At 42.6% G+C, this 25,921-nt stretch overlaps 1 protein-coding gene and 1 pseudogene across 1 annotated transcript in view; one reads left to right on the top strand and one right to left on the bottom strand.

Moving 5' to 3' along the window:
• Positions 1-25,659, bottom strand: part of ANAPC5 (anaphase promoting complex subunit 5) — a 35,521-nt gene extending 9,862 nt beyond the window's left edge. The window contains exons 1-11 of the mRNA XM_040250657.1: positions 25,325-25,659; positions 22,275-22,354; positions 21,741-21,850; positions 20,694-20,886; positions 12,387-12,453; positions 9,808-9,909; positions 8,633-8,823; positions 3,895-3,976; positions 3,090-3,179; positions 1,755-1,936; positions 97-232 (exon numbers count right to left, since the gene is read on the bottom strand). Of these exons, the coding sequence (XP_040106591.1) occupies positions 97-232; positions 1,755-1,936; positions 3,090-3,179; positions 3,895-3,976; positions 8,633-8,823; positions 9,808-9,909; positions 12,387-12,453; positions 20,694-20,886; positions 21,741-21,850; positions 22,275-22,354; positions 25,325-25,531 (1,440 nt within the window). The 5' untranslated portion in view covers positions 25,532-25,659. The remainder of the gene's footprint in view (positions 1-96; positions 233-1,754; positions 1,937-3,089; positions 3,180-3,894; positions 3,977-8,632; positions 8,824-9,807; positions 9,910-12,386; positions 12,454-20,693; positions 20,887-21,740; positions 21,851-22,274; positions 22,355-25,324) is intronic.
• LOC120871619 lies at positions 15,067-17,180 on the top strand (annotated as a pseudogene).
• Positions 25,660-25,921: the final 262 nt, after the last annotated feature.

Below are 25,921 nucleotides of genomic sequence, written 5' to 3'. Positions count from 1 at the left end.
GAGTCGGATGCAACTAAGCGACTGCACTGACTGACAGGAAAGAAATGGCAGAGCCTGTACTGCTCCAGAAGCATGCTGGCCCGGTCCCCTGCCTACCTGCTCCGCGTGTAGCTCAGCGAGGTGACAGAGCGCCACAGCAAATGACTCTGTGTTGTTCTGCTGCACGCCTGCGTTCACTGACTCCAAGCTGTTCATGCTCAGCAACATCTGGGCTTGCTGCAGGGCCATAGTGCTGGGGAGGGGACGAAAAGGCATCCCCGTCAGTTGAGAGACCCAGGTGCCCCTCAGCTACACCCTACAGTTACCCCGAGAGGAAATGGGAGGAAGTGACGCCTCTCTGCAGGTTCTGGTTCCGTGAGAGCAGCTGTCTCCCAATGCCGGGACAAGGAGAGGAGGAAAGCAATCTAGATGTGCGGCCTCAAAGGAAACACGTGGTGGTTATGATGCAACTGGGAGCTCCAAGTTCCAGACCTCCCCCCACCCCCACCCCCGCCTCTAATCTTCCCTGGGGCCACAGTGTGTTAATTCGCTTTCACGGTAAATTCAGACCTGATGCCATCTTGGCACCAGCTGCTCTGACAGTGGAAGCAGTGGCCAGTGTCCGCATCTGTTTCACACCACACTGTGCCAACAATTATTCCAAGTACAAAAACAAGACTGATACAATAGGCACTTCCTTTCATCACTGAATTCCTAGAAACAGCAGATTGTCTAGGTGAGAGGTGAGGTAGCAACAGGGCTCCAGGATTAAAAATCTGGTTCAGAATTTACTTCCAAGCTTGGACATGAATGTGAGCAAACTCTAGGAGAGAGTAGAGGACAGAGGAGCCTGGTGGGCTGCAGTCCACAGGGTCGTAAAAAGTCAGACATGAACAGCAACAAAGGAGGCTAAATGGGAATTACACACCAGGCCGTAGATGGTCCAGAAAACACACCCTGTTAACAGGGAACCAGCTTTCATTACATAACAGCTTTGGGGTTAAGAGGGTGTTCGACTTGAGTGACCATGGCCCATGACATCTCAGAGCACAGGGGCATGGTGTTTAGAGTCCAAGGACCTCAGTTGAATGTGGAGGTCCACACTTGTTAACTCAATTGTTATCTGGGGCAGATCAGATGTGTGAACCTTCTCCTATGTATCTGAGAATGGAGATCACCCCCCAAGTCACCTCCCAGAGCAGCTGGGAGGAATAAATAAAAACAGGCAGAGAAGGAGCTTCTCTGGTGATCTAGTGGTCACGAGTCTGCCTTGCAATATAGGGGACATGGGTTCAATCCCTGGTCATGGAAGATCTCACAATGCCTCAGAGCAACTAAGCCTGTGGACCACAACTACAGAGCATGAGTTCTACAGCCCTTGAGCCACAACTACTGAAGCCCGCCTGTCTGAGAACGAGTGCTGCACAACAAGAGAAGCCACTGCAATGAGAAACCTGTGCACCGCAACTAGAGAGTAGGCCTGCCTGCTGCAACTAGAGAAAGCCCGCACGCAGCAACGAAGACCCAGTGAAGCCAAAAATAAATAATTACTTAATTTTAAAAAGAAGTAGATTTAAAAAAACGAGCATAGGAAAAACCTTTGCAAAGTCTGTGTGCAAAGTAGAAAATATTTTAAAATTTTAAAGCACTTTGTTTAACCCCCTGCACAAACAACCTCCATCCATTTGGCCCTCAGAGCACTAGTCTGCTGGCTTCCGCTCATCTGTAAGAGGACTTGTGTCCTCGCAGCCTTGATGGCGGGCTTGAAGACGCACCTACGGCCATAGAGTCTCCAGATGGCTGTCTTCTGGGCGATGCTGATATCAATGAGCTCGGACAGGCTGTGCTTCCAGTGCAGGAGGTCCGAGTCCTTTAGGGCATCCATAAGTTTGTTTGCCGTCTTCCCAGCAAAAGCTCTCTGCTGAACCAGGGACTGTATTCCTAAGGAGGCGAGGTACTAAGGAGAGAGACAAATGCACAACTCAAGATAGAGACGACAAGACAGCATCTGTTTTGCTCTTCAGAAAGTTGGCCTATTTCAACACGTGCACAATGACATCACTATTTATAAAGAAAGTACCTGCAGCCTGACCCTGACCCATATGAGGAATGTTCCTGGAAAACTAGAGGATGGAAGAGAAGCTAATGGTACAGTGAGAAGGGCCAGCTCTGAAGTTAAATGGATCTGGACTTAAACACTGCCTCTGCTCCTGACTGTGTGACCTAGGACCAGTCACTCAGCTTCTTAGACAAGCCTATCTGTAAAATGGGCATCAAACCTATCATGCAGACTTATTTTAAGGATTAAAATGACATAGTATATGTCAAACACTGCTGAGTACATTATGTAGTAGGAGATTAAGGAAAAAATGCCTATTAGGGGCATAACTATCTCTTCATTAACTTCTGGTATAATTTTCAAGGATGAAAGCTCAACTAAAAACAAGTCCACTTAAATCCATAACAAAAATTGTGCTTACAAAGCCTATCATTTTTTTTTTTTTGAGACAGAATAAGGTTCTTTGAGCAACAGTAATCCAGATTCTACAGTCATTACTATTTCATGTGTAGGACTTGTGCCCTTTCAATGCCCCTCAGCATCTGTCATTGGGGAATACAGGTTTACTGGTTCGTGGCTTTGTTTATTACTTAAAACAAGGATCAGTAAATTTGTTCTATAAAGGGCCAGAGAGTAAATAATTTAGGGTTTTCAGGTCACATTTGGTCTATGCCACATATTCTTCTTTGTTTTTTTCCCCCAACTATTTAAAAATGTAAAACCCATTCTTAGCTTGAGGGCCATACAGAAGCAGGCAGTGAGCCAGGTTTGGCCCGTAGGCTATAGAGTTTGCCAGTCACTGGTTTAAAAATAAGTCTTTCTTAAAATTTTTCTAAATAAAGACGTGGAAGTTTAGTGCTGATCAATATACTAAACAAAGATCTCATCAAGTTGATAAATGGAACTTTCACGGATGTTATTAGGTAAGAGGAGGAGAGAGAAACCTATTCAAAGAACTTAGTGGTTTGATTAATAATTAAGGTCACATGAAACTACCAAGAATAAAACCACCCCAATTGTTTAAACAATCTCATAGAAAGATGAGCCTTACTGGTAACCCAAAATGTACAGCTTTCTTCACAGAATGTTCCAGCAGAACATGGCTATCAGATCTCTTCTGTCCCAGCACGTAAAGCCAGCTCTGGCAAGAGAAGTCATCAAAATGTATCAAAACAACAATAATGGCTAATGTTCTACTGAAAGCATCAGCATGGTTGTAAGAACAAATTAACAAGGGACAAAATAAGCCCTCTAAAACACACTTTCACAAATTATGAACTGAAATGAAACCCATCTAACACATTAAAACCATCAGACTGAAATAAACAAGCCGTTTATCTTCTTCACCTCTGAGAGCCATGAGCGGCAAATGTTCCAGAAAAAAAAGACATGAGGCCCCCGGAAGGCTTGGAAGTGAGAAAGTGAAATTCTCAGGTGGTTGCCGAACTGGGTTCTACTTGTTTGATGATGTGCTTGGCGATGACGCTTTGACAGCACAAGCTCTTATCCAGTTACCAGGTGCTGCAAACACATTTCCTTCATGCCAATGTCTGGTGCAACAGTTTTACATGGCAAGCTGCATTTAAATTTGTGCCACTGTTTGCTGTGACAGTTTTGCATGGCAAGCTGCATTTAAATTTGTAGACAAGAAATGCCCCCAAATGAAATGGACATCAAGAATTAAGAAAGATAAATACAGCTGGGTTGCCTTTCCTGAATCCCCCTGACCATCCAACTAGTTTCCCATCACCACTGAGGACCTTCCAACTGCAAAACAACCTAATTCATATGGGATCTTTCAGAGGCCAACAACCCAACCCACGGGCAGAACTTCCAAGACAGGAGGGTGGCCTCACCAAGCAATGCTGGAGACACACGTGATCGTTGGACTCCTGGGCAATCCTAATCGCCTCCTGCAGGGCAAGTTCTGCCTGTTGACTAACGACAGACTGAACATTAATAACTCATTAACAACCGCAAACATGTGTAAGCAACGGTAACAGGAAGTCATCTGTATGGTAATTCACCAGCGTGCAGGCCTCTGGGTTGGAAGTTGAAACCGTGGGCTTACTCCTCAGACAGCCCCATCCCAGTAGCAAAAGAAACAGTAACACTAGAAATACAGAACATGTCCCTTCTAAGGTGGAGTTCTACTAAAAGGGACCTGAAGTACTGGGTTTTCCCTGTCTCAGCGCCTAAGTTTTTTTTTTTTTTAGTTGTCTAATGCTGAGGGCTTCCTCGGTGGCTTAGCATTAAAAGAATCCTCCTGCCAATGCACAGGTTCAATCCCTGAGATGGGAAGATCCAATGGAGACGAAAATGGCAACCTGCTCCAGTATTCTTGCCTGGCAAATCCCATGGACAGAGGAGCCTGGGGTGCTACAGTCCATGGGGTCGCAAGAGTTGGACACAATTGAGTGACTAAGCATGTACGCGTGTAGACACACACACACCCACACACCACACACACACACACACCCTGCTGAGGGGAGGGACAAGGAGAGGATGTAAGATTTTACTTTTCATCACCTTCCCTTCAGCATTATTTGAAAAATTTTGTGAACTATGGCATTTGATATGTCTATAATTTTTTTCAAAACTAGTTTTGAAAAGTATTTGGAAGATTTTCACTTCTGAGATTTCGTTTTTATGCTCATGTGGTTACTCTCCATCTGGGATGTCTCCCCCAACCTTGAAACTTTTGTGGAAATTGAGTCAACTATTCTTGGCCCTGGGATGATTTGGGAGAATGGCACTGAAACATGTATACTATCACGTAAGAAACGAATCGCCAGTCTATGTTCGATACAGGGTACAGGAAGCTTGGGGCTGGTGCACAGGGATGATCCAGAGAGATGATATGGGGTGGGAGGTGGGAGGGGGGTTCAGGATTGGGAACTCATGTACACCCGTGGCGGATTCATGTCAATGTATGGCAAAACCAATACAGTATTGTAAAGTAAAATAAAGTAAAAATAAAAATTAAAAAAATAAAATAAAATGCAACATGGCAAAAACAAAACAAAACAAAACTATTCTTGGCCCCACTGAGACTTCACTTCTGAAAAAGTCCATAGAAATGGTATCTGCTTGCAGTGCTTAATTAAATATTAATACTATTGTATACCACCCTCTATTTAATGTTAGTTTTATTTCTTTAACCTGCAGGGGGCACCAGAGATGTCTTAAACTTGGGGTTTCCCAGGGGCAAGTCACAGAAGTTCTGTAAATGCTGGGTCACTGAGATCTCAAAATAAAATCATAAATTCTATGGGTATCACTTATGTAGGGAAAATTTTGTTGAAAATTTTCTTTTAATAAGAGCAATATTAACTTTGTTAATTTTAACAGGGAGAGCTGAATTCTTCCTCAATACTATCTGTTTGGATAAAGAAACATTTTAACCTATTTTATATTTCTTTTGAAGTGAAGTCGCTCAGTTGTGTCCAACTCTTTGCGACCCCATGGACTGTAGCCCACCAGGCTCCTCCATCCATGGGATTCTCCAGGCAAGAGTACTGGAGTGGGTTGCCATTTCCTTCTCCAGGGGATCTTCCCGACCCAGGGATCAAACCCAGGTCTCCCTCATTGTAGGCAAAAGCTTTAACCTCTGAGCCACCAGGGAAGCCCCTATATTTCTTTTAAATCCCTTTTAATGCTAAGATGCACCAGGCTATTTGAAGGCAGGAAGCATATCTTCACACAGAGGCCCCTTATAAATACCAGTCAATTTAACTTTGTTGAACATCTGATGACCAAATAAATTATGTTATGTTTAGAAAAAGTCTTCTGGGAGAATTGTACAGATAGGATGCTAAAACAGGACTAAAGAAAGATTATTTTTCCCAGACAGGAAGAAAAAGTAGATTATCAACACAGAAACTTCAAAGTTTCTGGCAAATCCTTGAAGAACCAATGATTTTCCATTGCTGCTCATCAGAAACACCTCTGATAAAAATTTTCATTAAAGAGCAAGAAGCAAACTGGTTGAAATATTCGAAACATGCTGGATGTCACACTGTTTGCAAAATGCCAGAGCAGAAAGATCTGTAGCCTCTAACAACAGCTTCCTATGTCATTCAGAGTAAAAGCCAATGTCCTTACTTGGGCCTACAGGACCCTAAATGCTCTGACCTCTGCCACTTCTATGACCTCATTCTCTTCTATTCCCCCCTTACTTATGTCACTCTGACCACACTTCTTGTTCCTCCTCAAACATGCCAAGTAAATCCTGCCTCAGGGCCTTTGTACTTGCTGTCCTAGGCGATATGAATACTCTTTCTCCAGATACACACACAGATTACTCACTCCCTCAAATCCTTTATTTAAATCTCTATTCAAATATTAACAAAGGTTAGGGAGGGCCTTAATATTTAAACAGAAATTTTACAAATTGAAGATTAACACCAGTGCAATTATCTGGAAGAAGAGTGTTACTTATGAAAACAATAGCACTCATCATCTCTCTTTAATCCCTTATCCTGATCTATCACTACCTGATAAATTATGGTTAGTGTTATTTATTATTTATTTCTCCCATTGGAAGCTCCATGAGAACAGAGTATTTTTTTTCCCTCTTTTTTTCACTGCTCTATCCTTAGCACTTAGAACAACGCCTAGTACATAGATTTTTAAGAAATTACCACAATCCTATTAGCTCAGAGGCAATTATACAGTCTCATAGCTCCAGGACTAAAAATAAAGAAGCCTGGAGTTGATTAAATCAGAAATTAACTAGTAATTAATTCCATACAGTTAGCTGCCTATCCATTGATAATACTGCAAACACAGAGAAATTCTATACATCAACAGACTAATTATTTGTGTCTACCAGACTACATACAAACTTCCAAATGCAAGGGCAAGCTGTGTGTAACACAGAAACAGGTTATTGGCAAATATTCAAATGGTGTTGCTATTTATTACGAGTACATAAAACATGAAAGGCTGTGATCAAAGAGGTTGCTAAAGCTGGGTAGACAAAAAGAAGGTGACTCTTAGAATACGGAATCTCACAAAATCATGGAGTTCAGAGTAGCCTTAAACATTTTTTGGTTCAAGTATCAATCTGAGGCTTGAATTCTCTGAATGTCACCCCCGCTGCACACCTGAGCACTCTGCTGACACCTTTCTCAGAAGGTTCTATACAAAGAAATCTCCTCATAAGCAGCAAAAATGTTTTGCCCTTTAACTGGCACTTACCAGCTCTCAATCTCCTCTAGTAGTCACACCCTTGATCAATCTAAGTCCTTTTCACACGACCTTCACTACAGAAAGATATGTCAAATACATGCTTAGCTAAACTGTTTCTTTTCCAGGCTAAACATTCTCACATCCTTCCCACACTATTTATATGGCATGACTTTGAATGCCTCCACTGAGACTGTTCCCCAGGCAAGCTCCAGCTTGTCTATGTCCCTTTGAAAATGTGACAAGCAGAATTAATAGAATTTCCTTATTGTTGCCTGGGCCATGGAGCAAGGTGTAGAAGTCTCAGTTCTTGAACTCTGGACACTACACTTCTAGAAATACACACTCTAGTCTCTACTTAAAGATGCCTGTGACAGAAACCAATTTTTCTTAAATGGGAAAAAGCCATAGAGAGGTGGAGAGACCTATCAGTAATTTCCTACCTTTTCACCATTATTCACGTTGTTTCATTATTTTCAAAATAGATTCCATATTTTGAAAGACTATCCTGTTAACTCTATTTACTATATATTAATAAAATAACTGATCAATTTCCTATTTTTATTTATTAAAATCATAGGCATACCTTAACAATGGCATAAGTCATTGTCACCTCACTGAGCCCCCTGAATTCCAACCAAAAACACAAACATGTGACTTTCAGCAAGCCACATAGTCTTTTGTCAAATAAAGGCACAGCTTCCTTTTGGCTTTTTGAAATACTGAAAATAACTTTTACATACCCATTATTTCCTCTGAAAAATCCTGTTGGGAATCTTTGGCCTAATGACCTAATTTCCTTTTAATTCAGTGCCCATTGTTCTTAGAAGTAATGCAAGAGGCCAAGCAGTTAAACGGTAATGCTAAATAGTTGACTCCAGGGGGCAGACTCTTTCATTTTCTTCTGTTCAGTGGAAAAAGCTTCCTTCTTTGCAAGTTATTGACAAGGTCAGGTTGAACAATCTCTTTTTCTCTTTTCTTCCCCCTCCTCCTCTTTTTTAAAAAATACACAGCATATTTTTTAAACTTTTTATTTTATATTGGAGTATAGTTGATTAACAATGCTGTGTTAGTTTCAGCCGTACAGCAAAGTGATTTGGTTATACATCTATTAAATACATGTATCTATTCTTTTTCAAATTATTTTCCCATTTAGATTATTATGTAATATTGAGCAGAGTTCCTTTGCTACACAGTTGGTCCTTGCTGGTTATCTATTTTAAATATAAAAACAGTGGGTGCATGTCAATCCCAGACCCCCTAACTATCCCTACCCCCTACCCTTTCCCCTCTGGTAACCATTAATCATTCTTTAAGTCAAATACAGCCTATTTTTAAAAACACATCTCAATTAACATTTGAGAGATAGTTTCTTCAATTTCTACATGGACAAAAGTTACTTACTAGTGACCAAAGCGGCAGTGCAGCGCGGCCAGGTTTAGAGCTGCGTATCTCAAGCTCCGGCCATAGCCCTCTTCCCCGTTACTCTTGCTTTCGGCTCCAGTAAGAATCAGGCGGTCAAAATAATGAAGGAGGCTGTGTGTTGAACTGAAAACATCTTGGACTCGGAGGTTGTTTAAGTAGCTGAGGTAGTGCTAAAAGGAGGAACATTCAACATATTTTAAATGTTCTGTTCCTCTTGTGTTAGATTAATTCAGAGAGGTCCACTGGCTGTAGACATCCACGTATCCCCTACCCTCCTAAGTCACAGTTTAGCTTAATCTTTTCCCCACAGGCAGAGTAAAATAGACTTAAGGTATATTAGCTGGTTTTTCCCCTAGAATGTGTCCCCAAACAAAAAATAGGGAATTCCACCAGCATGGGTGTCAGACTTTTGTCCTAAATATTCATCCACTGGTTATATTAGGATCCATGGATTATACATGAGGATGGAGGGGGAATCACCTAGCTGAGGTATTAAGGAATTGTGTCAGTATAAAAAAAAGATCTTAAAACCTGAATTCATACAAATATAAAACCAATTTTTCTAAATGTCCAAATTAAAACCCAGTGAGACTTTTACTAATTTATTAGTTTTAGAAGTTAATTATCTTCTATTTTGACACTATTTTCATTTTGTTTGGTTCACTGAATTAAAACTCCCTCCAGCAGGCAGATCCCAGTTACTAAGGCAGATGTACTTCTATATGTGGATAAAGTCAGATGGCAAAACCCAGGTGCTATTAAGAAAGTTCTCAGGATAAAAATTCAATAAGGAATAGAATTATTTTAACTTAAAAAATATATACAACAACAAAAACAAAAACATTTACAAAAGAGGAGAAAAGAATCTTTGGGCCTCAAACTTAAAAAAAATCAGTCTGTCATCTCCTTCATCTCCTGTCCATAATTCACAGCATCAGAGAGATGATGAATGAAAGAGAACATCAGTAGATTGAAAAAATCCCTCCTGGGCCCCGGGGTGGGGGAGGAGCCTAGGCTAAGTCAATTACGTGCTGAGCCAACCGCAGGATTTCTTTCCAAGAACCCAGGTCAGCAGGCCAATCCACATTTACTCGACTATTCAACAGTCTTGTCCCTGCTTTTTAATTTAGGAACAGATTCTGGAAGAGGCTCACCGCTTCAGCAAAATCAGGATTAAATTTCAATAAGTTGTTCAATTCTTTCTGCAAAGAAGCTGGAGTGAGGGCTTTGGTCTCGTCATTCTTCAACAAAGAAGCCTGAAAGTTAAAAATGACAACTCTCAGTAGAAAGAAATGGCCAATAAACATACGGACATATATGCTAAACAGCATCATCTGATTACTTTCTTTTCTGCAGCTACATTTTCCTCTTTTTTTTTTTTTTAACAATCTTATTCATTTATTTATTTTTGGCTGTGCTGGGTCTTTGCTGCTGTGCGGGCTTTTCTCTAGTTGCAGCAAGCGGAATCGACTCTCTAGTTGCGGTACACAGGCTTCTCCTTCCAGTGGCCTCTCTTGTCACAGAGTGTAGGTTCTATGGCTTCAGCAGTTGCAGCACATGAGCTCAGGAGTTATGGCTCCCAGTCTCTAGAGCACAGGCTCAATGGTTATGGCGCACGGGCCAAGTTGCTCCCCACCGTGTGGGATCGTCCTGGACTAGGGATCAAACCTGTGTCTCCAGCATTGACAGGCGGATTCTTTACCACTGAGCCACCAAGAAAGCTCCTACACTCTCCTCTTGACCTTGCAGAACACTGTTTCCTCTTCCTGGAATTATGTCTCGCAACCACCAACCCCACCCACACACTCTTCCATGCAAACGCCTGCTCAGCCTTCAGGGCCCAGGTTAGATTTCAGCCACCTGCTTCTCCCATAAGCACCTACATGCTCCTATAAGCTCCCTGCACTAACCCTTCCTGCAGTACTTATTAAATTATATTAAAAGTGCTAGCTGACCCCACCCCCAGACTATAAGTGCCTTCAAGGCAGGAAGTATGTATTCATAGTCTGGCAAAGAGCCTTATGGCACACACTTGCCCTTCTCCTGGTTATCTGTTTCATATGGATGTTACCAGCAACGATTATATAAAATACGTAGAAAACTACTTCTAAATTAATGATTAGTCCTTAACTGGGTTATAGACACTTCAATTTTACCTAGACAAATTTTTCTTTGATTAACAATAATTTCTAGCTCCATTTTAATTCACTGTAGCATTATAGAAGATTCCAAAAATATGAAAAAGGATACAGAAGAAAATAGAAAAGCACACAGAAAATCATCTGTTACTCCTCCATCCAGAAATAACACCATTTTTATGTCAGTGTATCTTATTCCAGTCTTTTTTCTATGTGTGTGTATATGTATGTGTGTTTGTGTGTATATGTGCTTACACATATACACTGGTGGGCTGCCGTCTATGGGGTCGCAGAGTCGGACACCACTAAAGCAACTTCGCAGCAGCAGCAGCAGCATGCACTCTTTTTAAACAAAGTTAGAATGTATCATTTTACTATCTGCCCTTTTCAAATATACATTTGTCTCATCATCAACTGGTCTTTGAAAATACCATTTTTAAAGCAAAAGTATCAATCCTTTGTCATATGTATTGCAAATCCTTTTCCCATTTTGTTGTTTGACTTTTATTTTATTTTGTTTGACTTTTAATTTTGTCAGAACATGTACTAACATGCAGACATTTTTCATTTTTATGCTGAAAAAAGTCAAATGATCTCCTACATGTTTTCTTCCACAGTTTTTATGTTTGGAAAGTTCCCCATCCAGAGATCAGTTAAAAGTTAATATGGAGTTCCTTCTAGTCTAATTATAACTTTAAATATTTACAGTGAAGCCTTTAATCCACCTGTAAAGTACTGAGGTGCAAAGATGAGGTGAGGGTCCAGCTTTATTTTCTCCTCCAATTGTCTAGATGGGTTTTTCTAATCTGTCTAAAATTCATTTGCAGGGGTGACTCTATTATCTGCATCTAGATCTAAATATTACATCTTTCAGCAGAAAGAAAATTAATAATAAAATTAGATGAAACTTAAAAATAGACCAAAAATCAAAATTATTTGCTGAAAACAACATGAAAGAAAAACGTTCAGCTTGTAATAACAAAAAAAAAAATTCTAAAGTAGGTTCAAAAACAGTAGTAAGAAATGTCTGGGCTAAAGTGTACTGGTGTTTGCAACTTGAAATGTATCAAAAAAAAATAAGATGAAATGGTGACCAGATGGGTAGATGTATGAGAAACAGAGCGAAATATTAATTGTAGGACCCAGATGATGGGTATGTGGGTATTCGCTGTATAAGGCTTTTCAGTTTTATTTCTGTTTGAAAATGTCCTTGATAAAAAGTTGGGAAAAGGGTAGTAAATCTTCCAAATCACGTTTTGGGGCTGTGTTAGTCACACACCATTACTAAATGAACATGCATTACAACTCTAATAGAGAAATAAAATCACATACAAAATAGGGAGGGACATATAGCTACGTTGCATTGTTAGTGAAGAAAAAAGGACCAAGAGTAAGAATGATGCCGCTTTACTAATAAACCTACTCGCATAACAAACATATGTCATGACAGGAGATGGTGAAGGACAGGGAAGCCTGGTATGCTGCAGTCCATGGGGTCACAAAGAATCGGACCTGACTGAGCAACGGAACAGCAACAACAAATAATGTCAGAATTAAAAAAAAAAAAATTATGACAAATCACAGAATCAACTTACCTGTTGAGAAAGAAAAAATTCTGCTTGTTTTTGGGACAGAGGCCCACTGCAAGATACCTCCTCTTCTCTGGAAAAAAATTAAGTAAAAACAATAAAGAATTACACAATAGTGAAAAATGGTAATGCTTACAAAGTCAAATAGACTCTTCATCAGAAAAGCTTAAAAACCTTTAAATTCTCTCTTCTCAGGAATGATGCTGAATGTCCTGATAAAGTTTACACGATTTAATAAGCAGATCTCAACTCTATACAGCCTCCACCATGATCTTTCTAAAATGCAACTCTAGGGACTTCCCTGGGGGTCCAGTGGTTAAGACTCTGCTTCCAATGCAAGGGATGCTGGTTGGATCCCTGGTCAGGGAACTAGGATCCCACATGCCACAAGTATATCACCCCTGATTTAAAGCCCCTCTGGGGAATCCCATTGCCTTCCAGAATAAAGCCCACAGTGCTTACCAGGGCAGGTGCAATGCTTCCTGAGTGGGCCTACCTCTCTCTTCTGCCTTCTCATCTACACACCAGCCCTGATGAACTCCTTACAATTTCCTATCATGCCAAGATGCACACCCGCCATTTCCTTGACCTACAAGGCCCATTTTTCTATCTACTGTTTGATTGTTGCACCATCCATCATTCAAGAATACCTGAAGTGCCATATCCTCCAAGAATCTCTCCTGACATCTCTCATTTGAGCTCCCATTGTCTCCCAGAAACACGGGTCACAGCATCTAGCACCGTCACACTGGCTGTTTGTATATTCGTATATGAACACCCAGTCCGTGCCCAGGCGCACAACAGGCACTCAAGAGTTTGGGAGATAAATGAATAGTTTTGCACACTTCACTACAGATATAAGATGGTGCTGAACTCAAAAACAAGAGGATTCATCTAAAAAATAACCATTTGCCTAGAAGCTGAGATTACACAGAACAAATAAACAAGATATATACTGATAAAAATCTAAACTTGAGAAATCTATGCATGCACAGTCTTATTTTTGAGAACAGGGTATGAATAATACCCTTTTGCCACATGATTCTGAAGAAATGCTTTCTCTATACAGGATTATAATAGATATAAAGATTAATGTTTACTCAACAATATTTCTATAAGCACTCTGTCTAATACAGCAGTTCTCAAACTGTTTCATGCAAACAATATGGAAATGGGTATTCTAAAAGAAAAAAATGCTGCTGAGCTTAAATCACTTGGGGACAGCTGTATACCCTCTCCTCCTTGGAGATTCAAGTCACACATTAAATAAATCCAACAGAGAGACACTTTATTCACTTTTGTTTAATGCACCATTTACCAAATTCATCTGAACGAGGAATTCTTTCCTCACATCTATCAAGAAGGGCTAGCATCCCATAGAAAATACTCTGGGAAAAGCTGCTCTAATATTCTCTTGGTTTCACAAGGCAGCAAGTATATCAGATTCTGCAGGTATCAGAGATGCCCAGGACCAGCCCCGACCTGGTACAACAAAGATCAGTGAAACAACAGTGACCTAGAGGGAAATGGAAAGAAAATCCATAGGCCAAGTTCTCAAACAGAAAAGAGTAAAGTGTCTGGGCAATAAGATGCCCTTTTCTCTTAACATATCCCTCAAAGAAAGTAAGCCCAAGTCTTGAAATAAATACGGCAGTACACAAAAAGGCTACAGGCCAATGAGGATCTGGATGAAATGGGATACACTGCTCCCAGCCCACCCTCCTCTAAGGTCCATGATGCTCACCATCACCAGGTGCTTTATTTACTTAACGCTTTCCCCAAAAAAAGATTTGAGGTAGTTTATAATAAAGGACACAAGAACAATAAACGTTAATAAAATAGACAGAACCAAAATCACACAAAGCAAAAAGCTACAAATAAAGGCAAATAGATTTACTATAAATGAAGATCAAGTTTGGCCTCGGACATGACTGAGTGATTTCACTTTCACTTTTTTCCATGGTGGCAACAGTGGCCAACGTGAACAAGGTTGGGAAAAGTAAGTGAGAATACCACCGCCCAAACCATCCTTCTACTGACTCCTCCTGTGCTTCCTCAGGGCCTCAAATATATGCCAGAGAAAGTAACTCTTAATAGGCCACAAAGGTATTCAGTTTAGGAAGGGTGTTATTCATTTAGGAAGAGGACTCAAATAAATTTGTTTATGAATCCAATTACCAGCTGAGACAGAATTTTAGACTTACAAGTGGCTGTATATCAAAGGCATTTAACCTGGGCCTATGAAGGGCTTTAGGAGCCCATGAGCCTTGTAAAACTGCATGCAAAATACACATTTTTAATGCAAGGATAGTACATGGCATTCACCTGATTTTCAAAAGGACTCTGGAAACTCCTCTAAAGTGCTTAAATCACCCACTATAACTGAAATTTTAAAAATACAACAGGATTAAACAATCAACAAATGGGGCCAGGGGCATACATAAAACACAAGTCTACGTCCTTGAAAATACAATGTCTTTAGGGGTTCACAGTCTTGGTGAAGGCTAAGTCCAGCCCATGTGACGTGATGGCAGTAAACAATATGAATGAGTGAATATTATCGCTGCATTAGAAACGAGAGCAACCACTCCACTTGGAGTGGTGAGGACTTTAAAAGTGGGGAAGGAGTGGAGAAACGAGGAGGATGGAAGAAGGCATTCTAGGAAAGGAAAATAAAAGACGCAGAATGGGTAAACGCCCGGCCTGGTGGAGGGATACGAGCAGAGCTGGATGGCTGGGGTAAAGGACCCAAGCTGAGGAACAGAAATGAGGTCAGAAAGGTCAACTGGGGAACACCTCAGATACCAGGCCGGGAGACTCTGTCTCTGGAGATTTCCTGAGCAGGGTAGCGACAAGAGAAACGCAGGGGAGGGGAAGGCCTGAGACAGGGAACAGTTTCAAAACACCCAAGGAGGCCATGAGGACCTGAATGCTTGGAGGTATGTGACCAGAGGGGTGACCTAGCCCCCGCTCCTGACCTCACGTGCTCAGGCCACACTGTCCTCCTTCTGTCCCTCCGGCATGTCAGTCTGTCCTGTCTTGGGAGCTGTGAGTGTGCAAGAGTCTGACAACTCTTCTCAGGGCTGGTTCCTCTGTCAGCAAGCTCCCAGTCTGAAAAGGCCCTTTCCTGACAGCACTCCACAGTTACTCTGTATCCTCGAGCCCTAGGTATTCCTTTCCTGCGTGGCATACTCTGAAGTTACATTACCTGTTGATGTAGTTACCTCTCAACTCCCCTCTCACCCTCCCCACGTAAACTCCACGAGGACGGGGACTTTCTCCTCCGTGAAGACAGTACAGCACCTAACATGGTACCTGGCGCACCAGAAGCACTGAATAAGCATTTGTTGAATAAATTAACGAAGTTGGGAGATTTTTATTAAATCATTGACAAGTGAAGAAACACCAAAGACTTTCTACTTTTGTTAGAAATTTTTGTTAAAGGGGACTTTTGGGGCTTCCCTGGTGGCTCAATGGTAAAGAATCAGCCTGCCAGCCCCTTTCTCTTCTGCCTCTTTCACCCCTGGCCCTTCAGCCCTCCTCCCCACAGAAGCTATGGAGCTAAGGGGGCAGCCACCCTCTAGCCAAATCCTGGAGGTTTACTCTGCCTGGCCACCCAAGTCAGTTCACCTGGATTTCCCTGAGCTCCCACGAACCTTCTGAGATCCGCCTGGATTTTAGGCTTAGGGTGTGTCTAGGGAAGAAGGTAGGCTTCTGGGTGCAAAGACTAACCACAGGCTTCAGCCTTCCCTTCACTCTGTTCTGGAGAAACTCAACCTCCATTGCTATTCCTCTACACGAAGTCTCCAGGAAACAGAATCGGCAAAAGCCAGTAAGCCTAATGCAAATCTAATTCTTTTCTGGAGTGAAGATGGTTCCTCCTCTCTCAAGCCTGGGAATAAAGGCTCTTAAGTTGTTAACTCCTCAAATTAAAGGCCACAGACCCTTCTGGGCCCTTGGTGTTCTCTCTGTGGGAGGGCAGTACTGCTCCCTGTAACCTTTACCTAGCCACACTGGAGAGTCCCCCACCAGGGGAGGAGGACAGTTCTGGGAGTGCCCCCCACCCCGGGGACCCCATTCAGTCGGCACCAGAGCAGACAGGGAGACAGCCGCTCCCCCAGAGGCAGCGCCGGCCTGCCTGGCCGTGGGCCTGGCCATCCTGCTGATCGTGGTGGGCATCCTCAGGTTCCTGCTCACTTTCTGCGGCTGCATCAGATGATCTCTCTGCGAGAACGTTTTGCAGGAGGCAGACCATTGTCTTCCTGCTACAGCTGGCAGCTGGGGTCCTGGGCTTCGTCTTCTCAGACAAGGTGCGGGGCAAAGTGAGTGAGATTATCAAGAATGCCATCGTGTACTACCGAGATGACTTGGACCTTCAGAACCTCATAGACTTTTGGCCAGAAGGAGTTCAGCTACTGTGGAGGGATTTCCTACAAGGACTGGTCCCTGAACATATACTTTAACTGTTCAGAAGACAACCGCAGCCGTGAGCACTGTTCTATGCATTACTTCTATTGTCTGCCTACCCCCAACTAGGGAGTGATCAACACCCTGTGTGGCCAAGGTATGCAGACCTTTGACTACTTGGAAGCTAGTCAAGTCATCTACACCCATGGCTGTATTGACAGATTGGTCAACTGGATACACAGCAACCTCTTTGTACTTGGTGGTGTGGCACTGGGCCTGGCCATCCCGCAGCTGGTGGGAATCCTGCTGTCCATGAACCTTGTGAGTCGGATCAAAGATCAGGTCAAACTACAGTTCTACAACCAGCAGCACCGGGCGGACCCATGGAACTGAAGATCCATCCTGCACCTCCTCGGTAGGGCAAGAGGCGAGCCTCATCAACTGACAGCAGTGGTTACAGCTGTCGATGCCCAGTGGAGAATGGATTTCCAGACGCAAGCCACAGCCCAGTGGGAGGAAGCAAACTCCACAGACAGCAGAAGGCACAGGTGGCTCTAATCTGAGGATGGGCCTCCGCTCCCCATCCCAGCTCTCAGCATTGTTATTTTGTATTCTCTCTAACCTCAATCATTTGGGTTTATGTTTTTGTTTTGTCTGAGCAGAGATGCTTGAGCAACAGCAGTTGAAAAAAAAAAGAATCCACCTGCCAATGCAGGAGACATGGGTTTGATCCCTGGTTCAGGAAGATCCCACATACCAGGGAGCAATTAAGCCCGTGCATCGCAACTATTGAGCCTGTGCTCTAGAGCCTGGGAGCCATAACTACCGAAGCGCCTGGGCCCTGAAGCCCGTGCTCTGCAACAAAAGAAGCCACTGCTATGAGAAGCCCATGCAAAGCAACTAGAGAGTAGCCCTCCCCGCTGACCCCCCACTCTCTGTAACTAGAGAGTCTGCATGGAGCACTGAAGACCCAGCACAGCCAAAAATAAATAAATGAATAAATAATTTTTTTAAAAAAAAAAGGACTTCTGTTAGGTCCTTTTTGGAGCACAGAGAAGACATAGTTCCAGCGACTAATAGTCTCTGCTGCAAACCCACATGATGTAACCCTATAAGTCTCCTCTCTTATTGCAGGAAACAAATGCTGCCCCGTAGCAACAATAAGCAAATGAAAAGCTGAAGCTAAATGTCAGTCTGCACGTTCTTCTGTAATGGGATTTTTTTTTTTTTTTTTTTTTGCCACACTGTGCAGCTTGTGGGATCTTTAGTTTCCTAACCAGTGACTGCGCCGAGTACTAACAACTGGACCACGAGGGAACTCCGTAGAATAACATTTAAATACATTTCTTCTATTTCAGTGATGAAATTCAGTTTACTGAATGCATACTATTTTCTGAAACCATACACCTTAACATTAGACATACTGTTACATTACACACAAATGAATTCTTAGAACAGGATCAAAACAATGTAATTAGACCTAAGTAAATCAGATTAATTTAGGAGAAAGTCAAACCTAATTAAGAAAAGTCTGAATTTTAACATTTCTGAAGAACTGACATTCTCCTACTTTAAAAGCATATAAAGTAGCTAGGACAGAGATCACATTGCTTCCTGGAAGCTTCTTAAAAGAGAAATTTCAAGAAGAATAGCATATATTTGTCCAATGTTTACTATATACCAGGCACAATTCTAAACATTGTATACAGATTTATCATTTAATTCTCACAACAACCCTCTGAGGCAGTGACATAAGCCCCATTTTGCAGGTGAGAAATCTGAGGTACAGAGAAGGTGACCTGCCCAAGTGAGGGAGTGGAAGAGCCAGAATTCAAATCCAGGGGTCTGACTCCAGAGCCAGACTCAACTCTACAAGGTACAGCCTTCTACTCCACGAGAAGCATTGGGAGCAAGTCTGAGTTTTTGCAAGTACTCACTGGTACTATAATCTTCTTGCTCCCAGTGTGTGCTGAACAAATCATATAACCATACAAAAGCCACTCCTAGGAACTGCAGGGAAATATTCTCTGGCTACACCTGCAGGCCCCAAGGGGGTTGGCCAGCCTATGCAGGGCAGGTGGGGGCTTGCTTCTCTCAGTGCTCTGAACACACCGTTACTTGTCATTATCTGTTTCCATGTCAGTCTTCCTCCCCAGACCTTGGGCTCCCTGAGATCATATACACACACACGTTTTTCCCTACACACACACACACACACACACACACACACACACACGTTTTTCCCTACACACACACACACACGTTTTTCCCTACACACACACACACACGTTTTTCCCTACACACACACACACACACACACACACACACATTTTTCCCTCCAAACACAAGTGGTCTATTTGGGAGGTGATCCCAGGTAACAGCTGGGGAGAAGGGACGTGAAACAGCAAAGGGAAGGGAGTCAACACAAAGTGTTTTATGGGGCCAGTTACCAGTGCGGGCATTGGACGACATGTTCTGATTCTCTCACTGGACACGTCTCATTGAATGACATGTTCTGATTCTCATTCGTCCAACACATATTCAGACACTGCAAGCCAAGCACTGAGGAAAAGGAGGACATATAACAGAGAAGGAGGGTCCTAACTCTTGATGGAGTACAAAGGCAAATACAAACGAACAGGTACGTAAATGCAAAAGGTTGCTCACTGAGGAGAGCTATGAAGAAATAAAGAAGATGGAAGTACTTAGGATGGAGGTTACTTCACACACGTAGTCAGGGAAGGCCTGTGTGAGGCTATGGGAGCCAAACAGTGAAAGGGAGGGAGGGAGGTGAGAAGCCAGGGAGAGTACACCCTGAGGCAGAGCTTGGCTGGGCGTGTCAAGAAACTGAAATCAAGCCAGAGGCGTTAGACTCTGACAGTGAAGGGAGAGGCAGGAAAAAGAGGTAAGGAAGATGACAGGGGCCAGATCAGACAGGTACCAGGGCCACAGTAGCTCCAATTTCTGTCTAAATTCCATGGACAGTCAAGGAGGGTTTGGGGCGTAAGAACATGTGGTGTGATTTACATCCGTGATGGTTCCCTTGGATGTTGCAGGAAAAACTGAGAGTAAGGAGACAAGAGTGGAGGCAGGGAAAGCAGCCAAGAGGCTGGAGCAGTCATCCAGGAAAAAGACCAGGTACTGAGACCATCAGAGAAGCAGTGGCAATGGAGAGAAGTGAACTGATTCCAAACACACTGTGGAGGAAGTTCTGGCCGGATCTGCAGAAGGACTGGCTGTTGGGGTGAGGAAGGGAAGGACCCAGGGACACACCGAGGCTTTGGGCTTGAACAACTGAACGGTGCCACCACATCGCCAGGGCTTAAACGTTAGGAGGCATTCAATAAGTTTTCACGGAATTAATCAATTGTTAATTCACTGTGATATAATGAACACTACACTACTGCTCGGGGTCCCAGCAGAAAACAAATGGCATAGTCAAATGGGGTAACAGGAGAAAAGTTTAATAAAGGACCACTTTCAGAAACAGCGGCAGGGGATGGAGAAGCCATAGTGAGTAACACAGTCCCCTGGGCTGGGAACAGTGGGGCACCTTTCACACCAGGCCTGGGAAACCTTCCCAGTAACCGGAGCCTTGAGGTCTGCAGAGCAGGCCACCTGACGGAGGCGGTGACCCTACACCCAGTCCACCATGACCTTGAAGGGAGGGAACCAGTGAACCAACACCCTGACCTTACTCTCCTTGACCCTCTGAATTTCCCATCAGTGCCTCCCAATCACAGGTTAGACGGGAAGGAACTAACTGATGTAAAGGTCCACTTCCTGGATCTGGAGGGACAGAAAGATGAGAGCCAATGCAGAAACTCTGGATGCATGAGGATTTATTGTGCCTGTAATGATGCTATTTCACAGGAAAGGGATTCACGCTGGAGAAACCCAAGTTACCTTATAGATACGTCAAGTTCTTCTTTTTCCATTTTCCTTTCGCCCTCCTCTCTGCTGGCCAGTTCCATATCAGCATCTTCCACGGTCTTTTTCTCACCATTCTGGAAGTACTGCTGAAGGGCAGTGTACAGTTTAAACACTTGACTGAAAGACAGCTTACTGTAGGCCAAGATCATGTGACGCAGAAATAAGCCTACAAACAAGACACAGACCAGGCGAAGGCATTAACTCAAAAACCAGGCGACTCCAGGTCAATGACCATTTGTGCAATTCTTCCTTCAAAATAATTGAAAAAAAGACACTTGCAGTTGCTATTTCCTCCACCGAGAATATTCTTTCATCACCTTTGAAGCTGATTTTCTCTTTATATTAAAAGCTCAGTCCTTCCACCCACACTCCACTTTTTATCCAGCCAATGTATCCTCTCGTGACTGTTATAACTATCAGAAGTTATCGTATTTGTTTACTTTTTACTATCTGCCCACCCTTCTCCCCACAACCACAAGAATGTAATGTGCGTTAAGAGAAAGGTTCCAGTCTCTCTTCAAGTCCAGAGCCTGGCGCATGGAAGATCAACAAATAACTGATGGTGAATAACATAAAAACTACCAGGAAAGAAAAGTCAGGTGGATGGAGCACGGCTATAAAGCTAACAGAAAAGCATCAGGAAACTTCACGTATACCCTAGACTTATAAACTATAACAGTAATCTACTCCTACTCTCTTCATAAAACCTTAGCTGGTGACCCTGACTTAGTTGTGCAACGTGTACAAGTGAGCAGAGGAGCATGGGAAAGAGCTGAGAAACCCTGAAAGGCTCCACAACCAGTCTAATATTCTGATGACAGTAGACAAAACAGAAGATGCTTTCCCATGAGACAGTTATTTAAACACAGGTCAAAATGGCAAGGCCATGGACACAAACTAAAACGTCCAACATCCCCACTGCCTGTGCTCGGATTACAGCAGAGTTAACAACAGATGTGACTCAGACAGCCGTTCACTTCAGTGAAAATATTCTCTGCTCTCCTTAGAAGAATTTCATACCTACTACACTTGTTTTGTGAACCTCTGGTTCGGTTCCAGAAAAAGAATCTGAAAGATCATCAAAAAATTGCTCCATATCCTTCAATTCGCCTTCAGCCATCAGTTTGATTCTGAACAAGAAAAATGAGGTAAGGATTTTAGGAAGGCCCTTTGAATATCTTCCCACATTTCATATTCCACAATCACCTAAAATGAATCTATTTGAAAATCCAAAATGTCACCCCCATATTCTGAAAAGTATCATTGCTGATGTTTTCTTGATTACAAAATTTCTCAAAGTAGCATTATCAGCCAGTAAAAATGAAATTCTCTGCAACAACTAAAGGGAACAAAGTAGATCCATACAGAATAATAAATTTTGAAGCAGTATGTTTAATGCTATCCATTTTTTAAAAAAATCAAATTAAGGTACTTAGGAAAACAAGCTAGAATAACAAAGATATCTTTTTTTCACGAAATAATCACCATGTGCCCTTTTCTAATTTCCATCTACTTTGACATCTTTTCATATATACATATGAAAATGGAGCTTACCTGATCTGCACTGAGTTTGCCAGCTGAGGACAAGATTCTTCAATTAATTTGTAAAGTTTAGACAGTGTAATATCTGGGCCCTGGGTAAAGGAGAGATTGAAAGGTTACAGAAAAATTTTAAAGAGCTGGAGATTGATAAACAGCTGCATACAGGAACTCATCTATCAACCTCTCTGCTTTCTTTTTAAATTGGAATGTAGCTGATTTACAGTGTTGTGTTAGTTTCAGGTGAACAGCAATGTGAATCATATGTATATATACACATATATATACATATCCGCTCTTTTTTAGATTCTTTTCCCATATAGGCCATTACAGAGTATTGAGTAGTTTTCTGTGCTATACTGTACGTCCTTATTAGTTATCTATTTTATGTACAGTAGTATGTATACGTCAATCTTAATCTCCCAATTTATTCCCCATGAGTTCGAAATGAAAACTAAAGAATCTATAAGACCATCAATATAGACCTCATTTATAATCTATAAATTTTAACATTAATGAAAAGTATGAGTTAAGGACTTCCCTGGCAGTCCAACGGGCAAGACTCTGGCTTCCACTGCAGGGGGCATGGGTTCAGTCCCTGATGTGAGAACTAAGATCCTAGATGCCTTAAAGTATGGCAAAAAAAAAAAAACTGCTTAATTTTTTTAAAGTATGAGTTAAATCATGTTTCTTTTCTCAGTGTGGAATACAATGCAGCCATTACAAAGGATGAGGCAAATCTACTCAAACATGCTGACATGGAATGATCTCCAAGACTTATTAAGTGAAAGGAACAAGCTGTAGAGTAGAAGTAGCACTTATGTAAAATGAACAAACAAAAAAAATGCAGAACTAAACAAAAAGGATACAAGTATACATACTTATGGGCTTCCCTGGTGGCTCAGAGGGTAAAGCATCTGCCTGGAATGCGGGAGACCCGGGTTCGATCCCTGGGTCGGGAAGATCCCCTGGAGAAGGAAAACCCACTCCAGTACTCTTGCCTGGAGAATCCCATGAAGGGAGGAGCCTGGTAGGCTACAGTCCATGGGGTCGCAAAGAGTCGGACACGACTGAGAGAATTCACTTCACTTCACTTCACTTCTTCATACATACTTATAATCATATGCATCAACCTATCTATATACACATATACATAGCAAAAAGTCTAGAAAGATCCATTCTGAACTATTACTCAGTAGTAATAGCTGAATGAAGGAATATGAACCCTGATAATCTCTGAGAGGAAACAGGATTAGAGGGCCTACAAAAGAACCATCAACTTCCACTCTATCAATTTTAGTATCATTTAAAGTTTTACAATGAATCTTTGTGTATTAGTTGAGTAGTTAAAAATCAGCTAATTTTTAAAGTCAAACAGTAAGCAAATAAGTAAAGGCTGGAACTTAGCTAGATGAATTCTATATCCATGTTGATTAAAATGCCAGGCTGGATGAAGCACAAGCTGGAATCAAGATTGCTGGGAGAATTATCAATAACCTCAGATACACAGATGACACCACCCTTATGGCAGAAAGTGAAGAACTAAAGAGCCTCTTGATGAAAGTGAAAGAGGAGAGTGAAAAAGCTGGCTTAAAACTCAACATTCAGGAAACTAAGATCATGGCATCACTTCATGGCAAATAGATGGGGAAACAATGGAAACAGTGTCAGACTTTATTTTGGGGGGATCTACACTTATAACAGTAATGCAGACAGGGCTGGGAGCTGCAAGTTCTAGATACCCTACTACTTTTATTAACTAATTGGGCAAGTCACTTAATCTGTGTCCTCAGTACTCCTCCCCCTGCCCCAAAGAAGGTGATGGATTAAAAAAAGCCCTTTATAAGGACTTCCCTGGTGGGCCAGTGGTTAAGACTGCCTTCCAATGCAGGGGGTGTGGGTTTGATCCCTGCTCAGTCCCACATGCCTTGCAGCCAAAAAAATCAAAACATAAAACAGAAGCAATATTGTAACGAATTCAATAAAGACTTTAAAAAACAGTCCACAGTTTAAAAAATTCTTAACTGAAAAAAAGCCTGTTATAAACGACAGTGTACTAGGCTTTGGGGATACAAGGTGAGCAAGAACAGGACACAGTAATGCCCTCATGGATGTTACAGTCTAGTAGGGGAGAGAGATGTCACTCATATAATCACCCAAATAAATGGAAAAACCACAACTGATCTAAGGGAAAGTGCATGAGATTAAAACGAAAATAGCTAAAATTGATCGAGCATTTATTATGTGCCAAACACTGTAAAATGTTCTCATGGATTTTCTAACTTAACACAGCCATCACATGACAGCTCCTATCACGGTTTTCCATTTTACAGAGCAAAAGCAAAGACCCAAAAATACTTTATGGAACTTGCCCAAGTCGCACAGCAGGTAAGCAGTAGAGTTACAATCTGAGTCTGCAAAGGGAGATAAAACATGTAAAGTGCTTGTGTTAGTTGCTCAGTCGTGTCCGACTCTTTGCGAACCCATGGACTGCAGGCTGCCAGGTTCCCCTGTCCTTGGAATTCTCCAGGCAAAAAATACTGGAGTGGGTTCTTGCCATTCCCTTCTCTCAGGGCATCTTCCTAACTCAGAGATTGAACCCGGGTCTCACGCATTGTGGGCAGATTCTTTACCGTCTGAGCCACCAGGGAAGCCCATCAAGTGCTTAGTACACAGTAAGTGATCAATGTTGGCTGTTACTTTTATGTCATTCTTACCGCTTATTACGGTCCTCTAGGGTACAGCGCCTATACCTGTGTCTCCAACGCTCAAGCCTACATGTAGCCTCATTCTACATAAGACGGAGGATCTGCGAAAATAACTCTTTCCCCCGTCACTCTGCTAATAAATGCTGGAGTCATATATAAACCCGCCCAAAAAACTGCATGTCAAGTGCCTGGTCCACCGTAAGTACTGTTAGCCGGTGGTAATAACTATATTTTTCGCGGTCCAAAAGGGCAGAGAGAGTATCCGATAAACCCCCGTGCCCGCAGCCCCCAGGGAGCTGTCCCGTCACAGAGCCAGTGCACAGTAAGGGTTTGCTGGATGAACGAAGAGACCCTCACCTGCAGCAGCGGCAGGAGCAGCTGGTTGAGCCTTCGCCGCTCCATGAGGCTAACGGCGCCCTCGCCCGTGCGGCCCATCTCGTTCAGCAACACTAGCACCGCGATCTTATACGGCGTCACCCAGTCCTTGATACCGAATACGTTGGCGTGCACCACCCCATTGGTCATCATGGGGTTGAAATAGAGGCTCTCGTGGACGCTGGCCATGGCGCCCACGAACTAAGTCCAGGAGATCCGGTGCGAGCCCTGGCCGGATTCCTGCTCAGGGAACCTCACAACCTCCCCTAGGCCTCCGCCGGCCCACGGCGTATCCCAGGAAACTGGCATCCTCGCGATGACCAATCAGAGCAAAGAAACCAGAGCTCTATAGCCAATAAAAATGCCCAACAATACCGTGATGGGTGGGGCAAAGGCGGCGCACCTAAAGACTGAGTCCCTACAGAAACTTTTGCAGAAGGGCAGGTTCCGGGTCGGCATGGACTGGCACTGAGTGAGAGAGTCGACGCTTTCGGTCAAGGTTTGAACGGCCAGGAGGCCGTTCATTTGTTCATTTAATTTGAAAATAGTTAAAATTAAATTTTAAAGTGATTGAGGTTA

Source organism: Oryx dammah, unplaced genomic scaffold (assembly GCF_014754425.2).
Source record: "Oryx dammah isolate SB20612 unplaced genomic scaffold, SCBI_Odam_1.1 HiC_scaffold_12, whole genome shotgun sequence".
In the NCBI taxonomy this organism is placed as follows: Eukaryota; Metazoa; Chordata; class Mammalia; order Artiodactyla; family Bovidae; genus Oryx; species Oryx dammah.
This window is presented reverse-complemented; position numbering and strand designations above follow the sequence as displayed.